The 20,493-nt window shown below is 34.5% G+C and overlaps 1 protein-coding gene across 2 annotated transcripts in view; it reads right to left on the bottom strand.

Moving 5' to 3' along the window:
- necab2 (N-terminal EF-hand calcium binding protein 2) overlaps positions 1 to 20,493 on the bottom strand; it is a 210,163-nt gene that overhangs the window by 21,518 nt on the left and 168,152 nt on the right. The window contains exons 8-9 of one of the 2 annotated variants that reach the window (NM_001328213.1): positions 16,111 to 16,190; positions 6,397 to 6,453 (exon numbers count right to left, since the gene is read on the bottom strand). In NM_001328213.1, the coding sequence (NP_001315142.1) occupies positions 6,397 to 6,453; positions 16,111 to 16,190 (137 nt within the window). The remainder of the gene's footprint in view (positions 1 to 6,396; positions 6,454 to 16,110; positions 16,191 to 20,493) is intronic. The other variant, XM_009293572.5, reaches the window with a different exon arrangement.

Below are 20,493 nucleotides of genomic sequence, written 5' to 3'. Positions count from 1 at the left end.
TATTGGAGTAATATAAACCCAACAAGCCTCTTAAAAAAAAAAATGACATTAAAATAGGACCCAAATCCTAGTGATGTTGAGGCCCATTGCAACGTGACATGAGGTGTGGTTTTTCCCGCCCAACAAATTGATTGGCACCATGTTTCTATAATAACGTATATACACATGTCCACAAAACTTTTTTTTTTTTTTTTTTTTTTACAAATAAACTGGGATTAAAATATTTGTTTCAACTCTCTGTGATTTTTATAAGTTTTATAACTTTAAAACCTTTTTAAAATACAGCAATATTTGTAATAAAATCCAAAAAATCTGTTTATGATTTAATTTTTTTTTCAGCAGCTGGGGAGTTACAGACATCTACCATACAATAACCGACATGAAATTACAGAAATTTACTAGAAATTTTAAATGAAGGAAATTGCTGTAATTTAAAATTATTTTACTGTAAATTTTTGAAATGTTGTGTTCGTTATTTTACTGTAAATTTCAGTAATTTAATAGCCGTTATTTTACTGTAAATTTCTATAATTTAATGTCTGTTATTTTACTGTATATTTCTGTAATTTAATATGTGTTATTTTACAATAAATTTATGTAATTTAATTTGATGTCCATTATTTTACTGTAAATTTCTATAATTTAATGTCCGTTATTTTACTGTAAATTTATGTAATTTAATGTCTGTTATTTTACTGTAAATTTATGTAATTTAACGTTTGTTATTTTGATGTAAAATTTTGTAATTTAATGTCTGTTATTTTACTGTAAAATTTTGTAATTTAATGTCCGTTATTTTACTGTAAAGTTTTTGTAATGTAACGGCCATTATTTAACTGTAAATTTCGGTAATTCACGGCAATTATTTTACTGTAAATTTCTGTAATTTAACGTCTGTTATTTTACTGTAAATTTGTGTAATCCCCGGCTGACAAAAAAAAAGCCAAAATATGGATTTATTAAAACAGTATAATTCTTAACCGCTATAATCACCTCAGCCACATAGTGTCAATAAACACGCACATATGTGTGTGTGTTCACTCGAAACGGCATTTGTGTGAGACTCATCATTTCAGAAAGACTTGAATAAATTCCACAACAAATATATGAAATATACTTGGTATTTATGACAAATGAGTTGTATTTCAGCTTCATCCAAGTCTGTCTCTGTCACTGTGCTGTTTATCTGATGTAACACATAATGAGACATGCACATGGGATTGGTGTGCGGAGAGAGGCAGCGCATTTTCATTTAAAGCCACAAGCTACAAAAACAGTTACAGTGTGCTCAGACACTAAAATGGGAAATTCTGGAGGCTATAATAAATAATCTGATGGGTATTTCGAGTGGAAACTTTAAAGACACATTCTGGAGACACCAAAGGCTTATCTTACGTTTTATAAAAGAAGTAAAAAAAAAAAGTAGCCTACAATTACCAATACTCAGTGCAAGTTATTCTCCTGAAAAAAAGAAATGTTTGTCTTGGTAATCTTCAATCAAATTCTGACCATTGCTTTTGAACTAGTGGCCTTCTACAGTATGTTGATGTCAGTTTAATGGATTAACACAATATTCTTACCCAGCCCTTCTTACTGTTAGTTTGCTATGAGGGAATGATGCACAAAAAAGCCCTTCACCCCCACTCAATATTCTGTTTGAGTTGGAAGTGAATCAACATACTAAATAAAATGTCTCTGCAACTTCAGTTCAAGTGGACTTTAAATCTTGTATACAAGACAAAATATATTTAATTTTGTCATGTAGCACAAGCTAATGCATTTAAATGGTATGTTAACGACAGAGAGAGTGAGCAAAAGAAAAAGTGCAATTTAGAAAGAGCAAGCACACAACATCTGCCGTGTAAACAATATAAAACTATTGCAAATATCATGTCATCAAACTACTGACCACAATGTGCTTAAACACACTAAATGAACATGACACTAAACTTCTTACTGACCAAAAAAAGCCTATAGTGGAGGAAAAATGTAAACTTTCCTGTCATAAACTAAAATAAATAAATGACTATAATCAACCGTGATTAAGGATGCTATATAAATATGCAGAAAAATAAACACTGTGAACAAATGAACAACAGGAATGGGGAAAAGGATGGTCTAGCTGTCAGATACAGTGAGGAAATTGGAATTGACCATCAAGATCTGCAGTGTAAATGCAGCCTTAGAGGCGCAAATGGGGGTGTCCCATTCTCCCTCTCTGGATCCATCCCATAATAATTCCTTCCAAATGAGCAAAGATGGCATACATAAATGCAGTTGTATAACACATACACAGAGCTCTCCCTTTCTCTTTCTGACTGCCCTTGCTGGTTTTTATCATCAGACAGCTGATTTATATTCCTCTTGGCCAATCAAGAAAAGCAGCGCTGGTGGTGCAGGAGTGTATTTTTAACGGTGAACACAGCCTGTAAAGTAGGAAACTGCTGAGCAAACAGATGCATTGAACTGTGGGTCCGATCAGTCATTAGTCCACCCTCAATAAAACTGTCTTAAAGAGAAGATAAGAGCTCCTCTTTCTCTCAGCATCTGCACTCCATTGTTTTCTCACAATCTGAGGCGAGAGCACATTTTAGATGCTTGTGATTTAGACTGTAAAGGTAATAAATTAGCTGTTCATTTCTATATGCAAGTAGTTCACTGAAATGATTTACATAAATATTTGCAGGGTAAAAAAATATATATAGTTAGCATTAATCATATGCAAATATATGTATTCATACATATTCAAATATGAGAGGATGTGAAGATATCACCTCTTTGGAAAATCCTATGATCATCTACAAAGCTACCTGTCATCATATCTGTTCAAATCTTTAATAGGATTAGGTTCATTTTTAAGAGAAGGGAGTCAATACTGAGAACCAATTTCCTACCATCATCCCAATTAAGATCCCCTCTATTTATACAAGTACAGTGACATTACCTTCTAGATAAAGTTACACCACAGATGTTTCTTTGACTATATTATTTTTACAATGTTTTACAATTATTATTTTTATTGATTATATTATTATTATTACTTTTCCCAGGAATCCATTGCGGCTGGAAGGGCATCAGCTGTGTAAAACATATGCCGGAATAAGTGGGGGTTCCTCCCTCTGTGGCGACTACTGATGAATAAGGCAGTAAGCTGAAGGAAAATTAATTTCTTAACATTGTCTGTAAGTTATGAAATTGTGGAAAGTTCACAGAATGTTCAAATAGTCCAGCTTTTAGATTTTTTATTAATGTTATTTTGTGGTTTTGGGTTGATAAATAAGTGACTAAGGCGAAAGAAAATTAAATAATGAATGAATTTTACTACTTTGATAAGGGTTGTATATATAAAAAAAATGTTGTATATTGTAGATTATTTAAAAAAACAAATCTATAAGTTCAACATAGATTCATTTTACAGTGAATGTTTTAATAGAAAATCACAGAATGGCGCATTTGACTTAGATGCGCAGATTAAGCTAAAAGATGCCTTTAGATGTCTGTGTTCTGTTTCATCTCTGAGGCTATAACGCATGCACAAAACACCACAACTTCTGTTTCACATTTTTAAAAACATTTATTTATTACATTTTTTTTTCGGCTTAGTCACATTATTAATCTGGGGTCACCCTGGGGTTGCCCTTCCAGCTGCAACCCATCACTGGGAAACATCCATACACATTCAATTACACACAGAGGTGCAACGGCTTAGGGCTATGCGTCAACGCGTAGGCTGCGCCGTAGCACATGCGTGCGCTTGACGCAGAAGTATAAATCAGCCTATACTCTACAAACAATTTAGCTTACCCAAGTCACCTATACTGCATGTATTTGGACTTGTAGGGGAATTGGAGCACGCGGAAAAAACCCACGCAAACACAGGGAAAACATGCAAACTCCACACAGAAATGCCAACTGACCCAGCCGAGGCCGAACCAGCGATCTTCTTGCTGTGAGGCAAATGTGCTACCCACTGCGCCACCATGTAGCCACTTTTAAAAACATAGTCTAATACACTTCAATAAATTAAGCACTGTCTTTTTTTCTTTTTTTAAATTAATTGCACAGTCCTAACAACAGTTATAGTAGCTTTGTTTTAAGTATACAGAGATATTTTACCCCTCATCTTGAATGTGGAAGAAATTCTCCTAAAAATTTGGTGTCATTTTACCATTGCTTGACTATGTTGATGTTCTATATATGAATGCCTTAACCAAATGTCTATTAAACTCTGTTAATGGCGCTTTGAGGTTTGTTACAGGTTGTCGTAGACTAACTTATTATTGTGAACTGTATGCCAAAGCAGTGGCCTTCTCTGAATGTAAGAAGGTAAATCTACTGGATAACTCTGGTCTACAAGGCTCTGTGTCTGGCGCCTTTATACCTATGTTCCCTTCTTCATAAGTCAAAAAGCCACTATTTAAAAACTTATGATTTCTCTGTTCCCTGGCTTTGAACTGAAATAGGGAAGCGAGCCTTTGGTCATGCCGCCCCCCCTCATCCTGGTATAGTCTTCAGTCTGAACTAAAAATGTCTGAGCTCATCCCAATTCAATCATTTTGCTCTATTCCCTATTTCTTTGCCATGATGAAAGTAAATAATATTTTACTAGATATTTTTCAAGACACTTCAACACAGATTAAAGTGACATTTAAAGGCTTAGTTAGGTTAATTAGGCTAACTAGGCAGGTTAGAGTAATTAGGCAAGTTATTGTATAACGATGATTTGGTAACACTTTACTATAAGGTTAGTTAATGTATTTACTAACATGAACTAATTATGAACAACAATTGTACAGCATTTATTAATCTAAACTAAACATTTACTAATGCATTATTAACATCCAAGTCTGTGCTCGTTAACATTAGTTAATGCATCGTGAGTTAACATGAACTAACAATGAACTGTATTTTCATTAACTAAAGTTTACTAACATGAACAAATACTGTAGTAAATGTATTGTTCATTGTTTTTTCTTGTTAGTAAATGCATTAATTGACATTACTTAATGAACCTTATTGTAAAGTGTGACTGATGGTTTGTTCTGTAGACTATCAAAAAAATATATAGCTTAAAGGGGCTAATAATTTTGACCTTAAAAAAGTTTTTAAAAAATTAAAAATGCTTTTATTCTAGCCGAAATAAAACAAACAAGACTTTTTCCAGAATAAAAAAAATTATCAGACATACTGTGAAAATTTCTTTGCTCTGTTAAACATCATTTGGGAAATATTTTAAAAAGAAAATAACATGTTTAATGGGTATTTAATAATTCTGATTTCAACTGTAAGTGTTTTTAACATATTGTAATGTGGTATAGTTGAATAACTAACTGTATTTTTATCTATTCTTTTTATTTATTTATTTTCATAAGCTGTGTGTTGCGGACCTCTTGGTACCTTTGTAAATGAGATCTTGATCTCAATGTTTTTTTTTATCTGGTTAAATAAATATATATACTAAACAATACTGATCTGCAGTCAATAGATCAGAGCATCTATAATCAATTTAAGTCATCCAACTGTTAAAACATACTCAAATTGCAACAACCCAATTCATAAAATCCTAAAGAAAACTGTATTAAACTGGCTCATTTTTGCTCTTACGGCAGGATAACCTGATAATACTGCAGGCGTGATGAACTGTTTCCAGAAATACTTTATAGGTCCCGAAAAAAAAATCTGGTTAAAAGCAACAAACACAGAGGCGTATGTTAAAGCTTTCAGGTGGAACCTGCTCAACCCCCATTTTGTCCTCAAATTGACAAGGATTAATGGATAAAAAGGGCTGATTTAATTACTCCTGATCCCTCCGATGTCAATAAGACTGATGTCAATTTGAGCAAAGATCTGTTACACACTGAACTCGCTTGCACTATTCCAGCCATTTCTTTTAAACCCAGCAATCCTTGCTTTATTAGATGGAAAACTTTTAAACCTCACAGTTCTACGAGAGATTAAATCTCAGCACTTCTACACTTCCACTTAACAAAAACAGCTATGATTTTCTGTGTTCCCATCATGCACTGCTGTGTGTATCACAGAGCGAGACTGATTTGTGGCTAGGCGAGGTGTAGTGTGATACTGCCTCTTATCTTTCAGACGCACAAATGACTCTCGGAGCAGGCTGTTATTGAACACACTGAGCAGGGGCTTTCATATATGGAAAAAAAGAAATGTGAGTAAATCCTGAGGAACAGGTGGCAGATCTGCTGCAGGTGTGTGGAACAGCACGGGGAAACCTGTGAGGAGTTAAGCTGCACTTGACTGGGCTTTATTTATCAATTTGGTGTTTTTACAAGGAGGGAACAGGTGAAATTGGGCATGCATTGTCTTTTACGATTTGGTGTATTTTTTTTGTCATGCTCTTTGGTATATAAGACGTGCTTTAGTACTTACTGCGCTAGTTGTGCCATCAGTGTCTGTTAGTCGCTGATGTAGGTCAAACCAAACTGTCTGCAACAAAACCAGAACAGAAAAGCCACTAGTGAATTCACTGCCCCCCTGAACTGCCCCTTGATGATCAATCACAAAACATGTGTACCTGACTTTAACAAGAAAGACTGAGATTACAAATATAATATATGTGTTTGTATTAAGTAGTCATTAAAAATCATTTGAACAAGTTCATACGAGCTTAGTTTTTATTTTTAAAAGTATGTAAAATGACCGTCATTTAGCATGGATCAATAATGCATGTGTAACAATAATGTCAATTATTTATCATATTTGTATTTAAATCACTCACATAAACTGTGTGTATGGGATCAGAAATAGCCCTTATCTTCTTATTCACGGGTGCTTATTTACTGTGTGCTTTCAGTTTGATTAAAGCTACACTATAACAACTTCTGATGTTAAAAATATAACTCTGAAGTTCAACAATGTGGCTTTTCATCAACATTTTATGTTGTGAATGACAGGACAAAAGAAAAAAATCTATGAGATTTCCTTTTTTTGTTGTTATTGTACAGATTATTTTTTTCAGAGTGCAGGCCGACAAAAAAATCATATGGTATTTACAGGTTGCAATGTTAACAAAATGGCCATTTTTGCTATTCAAATAAGCATTACATACACTAGATGTTCAGGTGTTGTAAGCTACATATAAGAACTATTTTTTTTTTTTACGTTGCCAGTCAGTGTCAGCAATTTTTATGATTTGCATTAACATTTCATCTGATAACATTAGGCTGTTTTATTTTGGTTATTTATTTAGAAAGGTTACTGTACTATCACCCACTGCTATTTAAGAGTAAAAGCATGGATTGGCTAAAAATTATGCCAAAGGCAAGTAGATGTCAGAAATTATAGAAAACTGCAGGCAATGGGGAGTGAAGCACTGGCACAGTAGGTAGTGCTGTCGTCTCATAGCAAGAAGGTTGCTGGTTCAAGCCTCGGCGTTTCTGTGTGGAGTTTGCATGTTCTCCCGTGTTTGCATGGGTTTCCTCCGGGTGCTCCGCTTTCGCCCACAAGTCCAAAGACATGTGGTACAGGTGAATTGGGTAGGCTTAATTGTCTGTAGTGTATGAGTGTGAATGATTGTGTATGGATGTTTCCCAGAGATGGGTTGCAGCTGGAAGGGCATCCGCTGCGTAAAACATGAGCTGCATAAGTTGGCGGTTCATTCCCCTGTGGCGAACCCGGATAAATAAAGGAACTAAGCTGAGAAAAAAAATTAATGAATGAATGCAAGCGATGGAAAAGAAACAAAGAAAGTATATTGTGTAGTGTAATGTTGTCACAGAAAATAAAATATGGAATCATTTATTGTTGTGTTTGATTTTTCCTAAATATTGTTTTGTTAACAGTGACTGTCACTGTGGATTATTTTTAAATACAGTAATATTTATAGTTGAAGTCGAATTTATGAGCCCTCCTGTGAATATGTTTTTGCTTTTTAAATATTTCCCAAATTATGCTTAACAGATCAAGGAATTTTTCACAGTATTTCCGATAATATGTTTTTTTCTTCTGGAGAAAGTCTGGTTCTGCTAGAAGACAAGCAGTGTTTTATTTCTACAAAACAATTTTTAGGTCAAAATTATTAGCCCCATAAGCATTTTTTTTTATTGTCTACAGAACAAACTATCATTATACACTGATTTGCCTAATTACCCTAATCTACATAATTTACCTAGTTAAGCCTTTAAATGTCACTTTAAGCTGAAACTTTAAGCTACCTTGAAACATACAGTATCTAATAAAATATTCAGCAATAGTCACATCACAGGATCTTCAATGTTGAGTTGGGATTATAGTTGACTATAATCAATGCAAAGTTAAATTACTGAATAATGGAGTAGAAATGGTAGTACACCCAAAATTGTTTACTTTGCTCACTATTTTCAAACATTTATGAGTTTCTTTTTTATGATGAACACAAAAAGTAGATATTTTCATTACGCATAAACATTTGAAACAAGTGAAGCATGAGTAAATAGTGAGTGAATTTTCATTTTTGGGTGAACTATCCTTTTAAGGCCTGTGACTGTGTGAACATCTCAGCATTTCAGAGTTTAAACATCCGGCCACCAGAAATTATAATGTTTGTAACTTTAATAAAGATTACATTACATACAATAAAGACTGCAGTGTCGATTGTTCGACATCTGTACCTGAAAACTGTTAAATTCTTCTGAAAACTGTAATTCACTTTTATCTTTGTTATATTTTATTTATCTATGCCTGTAATTTATTTGGCATATATTAAGATTCTATTCCCAAAAAAAAATCACCCCAATTGATCTAAGATGAAGAATTCTTTCAAAATAAAGCTGTATTCGCGTCACAATATTTATCTCAGAAATACAAAATATCGCAATGTCAGATTTTCCCAATATTATGCAGCCCTACAGGGGGGCTAATTATTTTGACAGTGTTAATATTTCTAGATTAACTAATATTTCTAGATTAACTAATTGACATGATTTTCATTAAATACAAAAAAACTTTCAAAAAAAATTTGTACAAAAAACTATTTAAAACTATTAATTCTCAACTAATTAATTTTAAACTATTTCAAAATGCTGCTATTTCGAGTCACTTTATTTTGATGGTCGGTTTGTTGAATTTAAGTTACATTGCAACAAATTCTCATTAGATTATAAGACTGTTAGGTTGGGGTTAGGGTCAGTGTAAGTTGACATGTACTTACAAAGTTTCGGTTTCTGTCTGCTTAATGAGCAGTATTAACAGATATTAAGCAGACAGTCTACTAATACTCAAATGGACCATCAAAATAAACTGTTACTCTATTTTTTTTTTTTACATGTAATTACAGGTGCATTTGTATGATTAATTCTCAAATAATCTAGAATCTGAGCAGTGAGAGAAAGTAAGCAGGTATTATATTCCTTCCTCCCTGTATAGGTTATGTTTGGTAATGACATGCAAATAATAAAAAAAAAAAACAAAGAAACACAGAGACCCAGAACAATATATATTCAAAATATTCTCACTACATTCCAAAAATAGTGACTTTATGAATTCATAAGGATTTCACAGCGGTCCAGACTTAACATCCTCGCAATGCCTGAATCATTATCCGCTTCATAAAATGAGTGCCGCTGGTCTCTCCCGCCACTCCATCCATATGAACAGGGATCGTGCGGAATATTCTCTGCCATCATGGAATGACAGAGTACATAATGGCCGGTAATGATGCCACAAATTTGTGCAGCTGTCTCTCTCTCACTGAGGAAAATGACGGCGGGTTATCCATCAAAAATAATAGCAAGAATGACAACCGCTGCTCTGTGGAGTATGAATACTGCAGGGAAGGCATGAGCGTTTGTCTCCACAGCGATTGGGGCATTTCAGGGTGCCACGACTGGATGGAAAAGGAAATGATGCGTTTCCTAGAGCACATTATGCAGACAACAAGAGCACTCTGATCACTCATTCTGCTCTGAGCCAAAGCGGGTCACTAAAGTCAGGCTTGCGGTTTGCTGAAGCGAGGAACGGGACAAGAGAGACACACGGCTGTGTTGGACATTTCAATTAAAGCGAAGTGCTTAAGGATGGATGTTTAAAGGAGCCCGTGTTCAATCCTACATTGAGCCAGGTGTGCTGTATTGATTAAGCATGGCAGATCTCACAGTGGACTGAACAGAGGGAGTTTGAGATGGGAACTGCACACAAAATGTCACTAATTTGGGAACGCTGAAGGCAAGGCAAACTATTGCAATTGCAAAAGGTTGCGTGGTTTACAGGGGTAGATAGGAAAAAAAAAACATTTCAATATGTTGCGTGGTTTTACGTCATGATACTGTATTGATATTCTCATGGCAATGTTACTGTTATTATTATTTTTTGGAAAAATATTACCCTGAACCACAAATCCAGTCTCAAGTTGCAGTATTTGACGGAATAGTCAAAAAATGTATAGTATTAGTCAAAATTATTTTTATTTCATTATATATATATATATATATATATATATATATATATATATATATATATATATATATATATATATATATATATATATATATATATACAGTATATATAGGCTACACACACACACACACAAACATTATTATTAGCCCCCTTCAAATTTTTTTCTTCTTTTTTAAATATTTCCCAAATGATTTTCAAATATTTTTTCTTCTGGAGAAAGTCTTATTTGTTTTATTTCGGCTAGAATAAAAGCAGTTTTACATTTTTTAAACACCATTTTAGGGACAAAATTATTAGCCCCTTTAAGCTATTTTTTTGTTTCTTGATGATTTACAGAACAAACCATCATTATACAATAACTTGCCTAATTACCCTAACCTGCCTAGTTAACCTAATTAACCTAGTTAAGCCTTTAAATGTCACTTTAATCTGTATAGAATTGTCTTGAAAAATATCCAGTAAAATATTATTTACTGTCATTATGGCAAAGATAAAATAAATCAGTTATTACAGATAAGTTATTAAAACTATTATGTTTAGAAATGTGTTGAAAACAGTCTGCTCTTTGTTAAACATAAATTGGGGAAAAAATAAACAAGCGGTCTAATTCTAATTCATGGGGGCTAATAATTCTGACCTCAACTGTGTGTGTGTATATATATATATAGGACATTTTCACAGTATGTCTAATAATATTTTTTTCTTCTGGAGAAAGTTTCATTTGTTTTATTTCGGCTAGAATAAAAACAGTTTTTAATTTTTTAAAAACCAATTTTGGGAAAAAATTATTAGCCCCTTTAAGCAATTTTTTTTTTCGATAGTCTACAGAACAAACCATTAATATAAAATAATTTGCCTAATTACCCTAACCTGCCTAGTTCAACTTATTAACCAAGGTAAACCTTTAAATGTCAATTTAAGCTGTATAGAAGAGTCTTGAAAAAATATTTAGTAAAATATTAATTACTGTCATCATGACAAAGATAAAATAAATCAGTTATTAGAAATAGATTTTAAAAACTGATAACACTTTACAATAAGGTTCATTAGTTAATGCATTTACTAACATGAATTAATCATGAACAACACATGTACAGCATTTATTAATCATAATTAAACATTTACTAATGCATTATTAGCATCCAACTCCATGCTTGTTAACATTAGTAAATGCACCATGAGTTAACATGAACTAACAATGAACTACTGTTTTTTCATTAACGTAAACTAACATGAACAAATACAGTAGTAAATGTATTGTTCATTGTTTGTTCATGTTAGTAAATGCGTTAATTAACATTAACTAATGAACCTTATTGTAAAGTGTGACCTTAAAACTATTATGCTTAGAAATGTGCTGAAACAATCTTCCCTCCATTAAACAGAAATTGGGGGAAAAAAAATTAACAGGGGCGCTAATAATTTAGGGGGGCTAATAATTCTGACGTCAACTGTATATATATAAAATTAATTCTTAAATTAAAAATTAAAAAATGGGGGACGCCGACGCACGATATCTGGGGGTGGGGGACGCACGATATCTGGGAGATTATCACTCGTTTGTGGGCATCCGGAAGTCTCTGTGCATTTGCAGGAGACTGCCGAAACTTCCAGGAGACTTGGGATGTCTAGAATGACCTGCCACCCTACTCATAATTCTCTCTTCATATAGCCGTTTGCCTATTACATATCCATAAAACACTGTGATATAACCGGGCTCGGATCGTATCGCTTTCTCACTACAATCAATCCTTGTGGAGGTGCACATTAATGTATTTGATCTTCAGTGATTGGGCTTTCAGCAGTAAAATTGAATCTACACTAAACTAAACTAAACTAAACTCAACTTCAGCTCTAAAAACTTGACTGATGGAGAAACATGGACTGATGTTAAAGGTGCAGTATGTAAGTTTGACACCCAGTGGTTGAACTAGGTATTGCATTTCTGGATCAAAACAAACGCAAGCACGGGTTGCCAGATTGACGACCAACAGGAGTGAATCTGACTATCAAACCTAAAGACTGATTTAAATCGTGTTCTAACTAAAAGCAACGAAACGCATGACAATGATTACCTCAGGTATACCTTGTGTGCTTTATTCTGTGTTAAATACTAACAATGGGAGTTTAAATTAAAATTTACATGACATTTATTGCCTTATTACTGAAAGCAGCAGCAGAATTATTGCAAGCCAACACATATCAGTGATTCAGCATCTACATTTAATAAAGTTAAAGAGGTTTAATATGTATTATTAGATTATAAATTTTACCATTTTGTACGTGCATATTCTGTGCTTCTGAATGGCTGTATTTAAATTTCTGTCGTGATGCATCTGGTGCAAACAGCTAAATTGCTTGTCACTACAAATGTCATCACATAGCGTGTTCTTAGGACACAGGATTACAATGTAACCTGCTCACCTAATATTTATGTTCACCTAATATTTTTGCTAATTAATAACCTCATGTGGAACTCTGAATCTGCGTCTCATTTCGGAGTCTGCTACTGTCCACCGAAGGTGGCATTTTAATCATGGGCGCATGCTTTACGAGCATTTCTGAATGACTGAATGAATGAAATATGCTGTTATCCACTAAGGCAACCTGGGGTGCTAAAATACAATTGGCTACACTGACACTGGGTGGGTTAAAAGAACCAAAACAAAGACAAAGCGTTCCAGCACGTAATGCTCATTTTCAAAGCAGAATAGCAGACTTCAGCATTGTTTTTCAGATGAACAATAATGTCCTCTTGACATGTTTCTAAATATCTGCAAACCTATTATGGTACTTTTATGCTTTAGAAGAGTCAAACACTTACATAGAGCACATTTAAGCTGCTTTGAATATAGTATACATTGTAAAAGCACTATAGAAATAAAGATGAATTGAACTGAATCAATTCACAGTAAAACCAAATTTTTTTCTATATTTTACATTTTTTAAATATGTATTATAATACGCAATTAATCCATGTAATGCAAAGGTGAATTTTCAGCAGTCATTACTGGTCTTCAGTGTCACATGAACCTTCAGGAATCATTGCAACGTCCTTATTTTCATGCCTAATATAATTTTTTTTACTACTATCATTTTTTAGGATTCTTTAAATACAGAAAGTTTTCTTTAGAAGAATAGCCTTTACTTGAAATAAAATGATTTTAAAACATTACAAATTAATTCCTGACCCACTTAAAAGGTCTAAAAGCATAGTAACGTGTTAATAAAAGCTACATTTTCCATTCTCCATTCATTTTCCATGCAAGCTCAACAGAATATTTTTTCTTTCTGTCATAAAACAGGTGTTTGTCCATGAATCCCTGTTAATCTGTGTCTCTGGCCTGACAACAAACATCTCCAAGCACCACAGAAATCTCTGCTGCTCAACCCAGATTTCCTCTCCTTCATCCCGGCTCACCATGACATGTCAGAACCTTCCCTCCACCGAGACATGAACAGACCAGTTGGGTTGCTTTGGCTATTCTTAGCTCCAGCAATAAGAACCTGCCTGCCAAGGACTCCAGTATTAACTAGGGACTCTATTAGACCACTGTGCTCAGTTGTGTATAAAATGACTGAGAGAAAGATAGAGAGATGGTGAAATAATGCTTAACCAATAAAAAAAAGTTACATAAGTGTTGAGTGAAAGCAATCGAAGTGTAAAAGCTCCCATTAACTAGTGCAGTGCTGTGGTTGTCAAGTCTGTTTAATTGCTTCCTTTGTTTCATTCCCCGAGCAACGAGAGTAATAACTATAGGAAGAAAAGATTACTGCCTGTGTTGAATGCAATCTGAATCTCATCACAGGCCTTCATATGAACGTGTGTAATTATCAGTGCGTGCATGAGTGGATCTACGTGTAATAGTAACAGAAATTACAGAGCTGTCTTTTAGGTACAGTAATTGACCAATGGATTTTGAAATGAGAAAGTTCTCTCTCTAGATTTGCGTTTTAGACTAAAGTAAATTCATTAAAGTGGTATTGGATATTTGCAGATTACATGTATGCAATACTGTTAAAACTAATGGGGTCTGTAATATTTTTCCTATGATTCTGAAAGGCAGCATTTATTTGATTAAAATTAGATAAAATATTAATTAGTATGTTTTAAATATATAATATTACAATATACAGTTAGGTCCATAAATATTTGGACATCGACACAATTCTAACATTTTTGGCTCTATGCACCAACACAATGGATTTGAAATGAAATGAACAAGATGTGCTTTAACTGCAGACTGTCAGCTTTTTTTGAGGGTATTTACATAAAAAATCAGGTGAACGGAAATAAAACGTTTGCATATGTGCCTCCCACTTGTTAAGGGACCAAAATTAATAGGACAGATGATAAAAATAAATCAAACTTTTACTTTTTAATACTTGGTTACAAATCCTTTGCAGTCAATTACAGCCCGAAGTCTGAAACGCATAGACATCACTAGATGCTTTGTTTTATCCCTGGTGATGCTCTGTCAAGCCTCTACTGCAACTGTCTTCAGTTTCTTCTTATTCTTGGGGCATTTTCCCCTCAGTTTTGTCTTCAGCAAGTTAAATGCAAGCTTAATCAGATTCAACTCAGGTGATTGACTTGGCCATTGCATAACATTCCACTTCTTTCCATTCACAAACTCTTTGGTTACTTTTGCAGCTTTAATCTGACTTTCTTGTTTTTGAGGCTCACCAATGGTTTACATCTTTTGGTGAACCTTCTTTATTTAATCTGGTGTAGCCTGACTCTGAAACACATACAACTACCTCCTGGAAAGTGTTCTATCTTGCCAACTGTTGTGAAGGGTGTTTTCTTCACCAGGGAAACAATTTGTGGGTTTTATTTTTGCCATGCCTAATGTTTTTGCTGTCTCTCTGATGGGTTTGCTTTGTTTTTTCAGCTCAATGATGGCTTGCTTGACTGATAGTGACAGCTCTTTGGATCTCATCTTGAGAGATGACAGCAACTGATTCCAAATGTAAATAGCACACTTAAAATGAACTCTAGACCTTTTATGTGCTCATTGTAATTGAGAGGATGAGGGAATAACACACACCTGGCCATGGAACAGCTTAGAAGCCAAATTGTACAATTATTTTTGGACTCTTAACAAGTGGGAGGCACATATGCAATCTGTTGTAGTTACAACAGCGTTCACCTGATTTGGATGTGAATACCTTCAAATGATGTATTTATATGTAATGTTAGTTTAATTTCAAATCCATTGTGTTGGTGTATAGAGCCAAAAATGTTAGAATTGTGTCAACGTTTCAATATTTATGGACCTAACTGTACATTCCTGTCATGGCAAAACTGATTTTTGAGTAGTCGTTACTCCAGTTTTCTTTGGTACATGTTTCTCAATCAGCAGATAAAGTTCATCAAATTATCATTAAGGAATAGTTGTGATTGTTATTGATTTTGTGGAAATTGTGATAGATTTGAGCAAAATTCTTTGACCGAAAGAAAACTCAACATTTTATTAGAATTGGACGCTTATTTAACATTATAAATCTCCTTATTCTTATCAAATAAAAGTATTTACAATTATATATATAAAACCAGACACTGCATTTTCCCATTGTTCTATATTTTCATGTATCTGAATTGTAAGCTGGATTTTATCTGCACAGGTCTGAATCATTTTGACCTCTCGGAATTATAAAACATATCCCAGTAGGAAGCACTTGACCTCTCAGTATTAGAAGACCTCTTACCTTGTTCTCTAGACGTCCAATCAGCTCAGCCAGTCGATTGATCTGTGCCTCAAGTCCTTCTTTTCTCACCTCCACAGCCCCTGACGGAGACACAGAGGAACAGTGCATAATTTGCAGATAGTTTCAATCATGTTTTACTCTTCTAGGCACCTGAAACCTCATCTCAGAGCGGCTGTCATAGCAATGCGACAGGGCGAATCAAACATTCAGACTTTATTACTGAACCCAAGCTTTTACGAAGATTTTAATGGACGTTTACATGTTTTTGCCAGCTGCTTTTATTTTTTATACATTCAATCAGTTCAAACCTGAAGAAATGATGGTGAGTAGAAGAAAAGCATCATGTAAAATGTGCGAAAGGCAAACAAATAACCCCCCACATCGTCAATACTTGCTCAAGGATTTATTAAATTTGATGTTTCTGACCATCATCAGACATAAATACACACATTGAAAATAGCAGTAAATTAAATAAAACAATATTGAATGTGTCATTCAACTATCATAGTCACCAGCGATCTAATCCTGGCAGATCACTGGTAGACATGCAGATGGCCACAGAACTGCAAATTCGGCATTATATGGACTACAGATCCAGTCATGCACCGCTCACATGCACCTGTTCCAGATTTCGCTGATTGCACACACACACAAATGCACAAAGTCGGAGGATCGTTACGGACTGATTATAAGGACTATTTATTCAACACACACAAATCAATGCTTAGTCCTGTTGAGCTTTATTGTGGACATAACGACGCAGTTTTCTTGCCTTGTTGTGTTGGACCCTTGTCTTGTTTTATTGTTTTTTTCTGTCTGCCACCTGCCTTTTGACTATCTGCCTGTTTACTGACCAAGACTCTGGATTTCCCGTATACATCTGTTTATTTCTGTATTGACTATTGCTTGCCTGACCATTCTGTTGAATAAATCTTGCATTTGAATCCACACTCTGTTGTCCAGCATCCAATCATATAACATCAACAAGCAATCGTGACTTCCAACACAAAACTCTATTCATCCATCACGATAAAATAATAAATCCTAAATGATCCCGATCAAATTATTTATAACATTAAAGTAAATAATGCTTCATTATTTAATCCTCCAACGTTTGTAAATAAAACAACACATTTCTCTCATGACAACTCTTGGAGATTTTGTATAGTTATGAATATGTATATGGCAATGTTGATGTGTTTGGTCTTGGCAGCATAGATCTGCTATGCTGCTGCTGCTTTGATTGTAATGGCAGCGCAAGTACAGACACTTGCTACTGCGAGTATATTCACAGACATGCTGTCTGAGGGTATAACACACTGCTGCTGCAAACAATATATATTTGTTTCCACCGCATAGAAGATCTAAACACAGGTGGAGCTGGGGTGGAGGAGGGTCTCCAAAAACAAGCTGCAACATAACAGAATGACACTGAGCATTTACAATGCAAGTTTGCAAGCTCACTGGCTGTCGAGGCGGCAACAACTCATCTCCTGTGTAATAGTTAATGACATAAGAGCAGATTAGGTGATCTATCAGCCTGCACGTTTATAGGGCTTCATAAAGAACTTTGCATTAAATTGAATAATGCTACATAATTTAATCCCAAAGGTGTTAAAGTTTGTGAAATCCCAATCTAGAACAAATCACACCTAAATAAAACCAATTACAAATAAATTAAATAATGTTTCATAAAGTAATCCCAAAGATGTTAATGTTCATAAAGTTATTATGCATTTAAGGGTTTTTTTTAGGAGGGACTAAAGACAAGAAGTACTAAAGAGAACTATCATGGAGTTTTGTACATGTACCATAGTATTACCAACTAATGACCATGACTGTACTATGGTACTGTGAATAATGAATACACAGTGTTTACACATTGTTTTTCACAGAAAAACAAAAATGGAGAACGATTAACATGATTTCCACTCTTGCTTTCTTTCTTTTATGCAATGACAGATCCTATTAATGAGGAAAAAAGCTTTTCCTGCCTTTGAAATCAGCCCCACTTGAGGTGCCAAACCAATTAGGCTCTTACACCTCCCTTGTGTTGATGAGGCCAGTATAATGGGGAGGGGAGACACTTTGGAACACATTAACTGTTACCATAGCAATAGCAAGACCAAGTGATCAGAATCCTTTTAAAGGTTTAGTAAGATGGTCACTGAATCAATATGATACAGTATCTGAAACCCGCTTTAATTTTTAGCCATACTGCAGCTTAACATCAGATTAGTCGACACTGACAATGTCAGTAAAACTGTTGTCAAATAATTTGGCCATCGAGTAGTCTTTTGATCCAATGTGACCTTTTTTATGAGCCTGCAATGACATTGTTTGACTGGTGTGGCGCTGTGTTGCAATTATCCTCCTGAATGTAATGCAGTAGAAGAAGATACAATGATTACGGCTGTGTGCAAAACCTGAAAAGTCAACTTTTTAAGGATGCATCCCAAGGCATAAAGGCATATATGTATCCTAATAAAGCATCACTTCATGCATCTTTGTATCTAACTAATTATTAAAAGCAGCATGTATGCATTCTTTGCTGTCATTGATTTCCCACAATCCTGTGCACAGGGGCGCCGCTGGACGCAGATGAAAGTGAAGAGGGGGTGGGGGGAATCTTGCTTGGTGGTCATTTTGTAGTTAAATGTACATTTTGACCAACTTTTTTAATAACAATATTAATAATAATAATTTATTGGTGGTCTCACTAACACCACTTCCAGCAACAACCTAGCTTTACCATGTGGTCTCCCATTCAGGTACTGACCAGGCACAGCCCTATACTTACTGTAGCTTCAGTGGGCGACTATTGATGTGTCTGCAACAGTATCTCATCTAGATAAAATCTAGATGAGATACTGTTGCAGACACATCAATAGTATGTGATTTACTACTTGTTATTGCACCAAATAAACATGAATGAACATCAGAAGCTATGTTGAAAGCAACAGTACAACCACAGAAGAATTTCAATTAGACAGCTTAAAAACAACATGTCAGTTAAACCGTTCAGTGATTATAAACTTGACAGTTAGCTAGGACAAATGAAGAAATATGCAATTACACATGTATGTATTAATTCAATGCACATATTTTAAATATTTAAGAAACTATAAATCTATTATTCATTCATTCATTTTCTTTTCGGCTTGGTCCTTTTATTAATCTGGGGTCACCACAGCGGAATGAACCGTCAACTTATCCAGTATATGTTTTACGTAGCAGGTGCCCTTCCAGCTGCAACACATCTCTGGGAAACATCCATACACAGTTATTCACACTCATACAATACGGAAAATTTTGCCTACCCATTTCACCTGTACCGCATGTCTTTGGACTGTGAGGGAAACCGGAGCACCAGAAGGGAAACCCACGCAAAGAGCACATGCAAACTCCACACAGAAATGCCAACTGACCCAGCCATGGCTTAAAGCAGCGACCTTCTTGATGTGAGGCGACAACACAACCTACTGCGCCACTGCGTTGCTTAGATCAATTATTTAATATAAATTAAAAAAAAAAGTTATTATCCACCTTATTCTGCAGATTTCACCATAAAACCAGGATAGAAAAAAATGCTAGAAGCTAAAAAGTACTACACATGAACACTCTTGTGTAGAGATATACAGGACAAGTGTTCAAATTGCATGTCTCCATTATTTTCATATGAACAATCTAGTAATGAACATTTATCATATTTAGCGCTCATAAAAACTAGAATGTATGAAGATAATCTTCTTGCTTATGAGACTGTCATGTTGATTAGCTTGGGCGCTTCAGCCACCACATACTGACTTGAAAACAACATCAGTTCAGGCTTCAGTCTGGACCGAGCTGAGCTGAGCCCAAACCATTCCCTGACCAGCTGCTAACTGCTGATGTAGTGCTGCCAAATGTATGCCATGGCAATATGCTATCCATGCAAAAACTAAAAAGTTACGAAGTCTAGGCTAAATTTAAACTACAAACCACAACACCCCTTTAAGAAATATCTCAGCGAAGCAAAAAAAAAAAAAAAAAAAGGCTAAATTATGTGAAAAAAAACAAACTAACTTCTCTAGTATATTCAATATTGCTGATAATGATTCTTAGTATTTATTTGCAATTATAATCAACATTATTATACAGTTATTGCAAAAAAGTATCAGTATCTTGTCAAAATAAATGTATATTTTTAAATAATGTAAGTATTCAGGACTGACAATCCAAAAAATGCTCCAACAGCTATCAATTTTACAACAAGGTTTCATTCGTTTATGTTTTGCATTTACTAACATAAACCAATAATAAACTTTAGTTGTACAGCAATTATTATTCATACTTCAACATTTAATAATGCAATAATAAAATCCAAATTCATGCTTATTACTA

The sequence above is a fragment of the Danio rerio genome, chromosome 18 (genome assembly GCF_049306965.1).
Source record: "Danio rerio strain Tuebingen ecotype United States chromosome 18, GRCz12tu, whole genome shotgun sequence".
NCBI classification, from domain to species: domain Eukaryota; kingdom Metazoa; phylum Chordata; class Actinopteri; order Cypriniformes; family Danionidae; genus Danio; species Danio rerio.
Note: the sequence above shows the minus strand (reverse complement) of the source record. Positions and strands in the feature narration are given on the sequence as shown.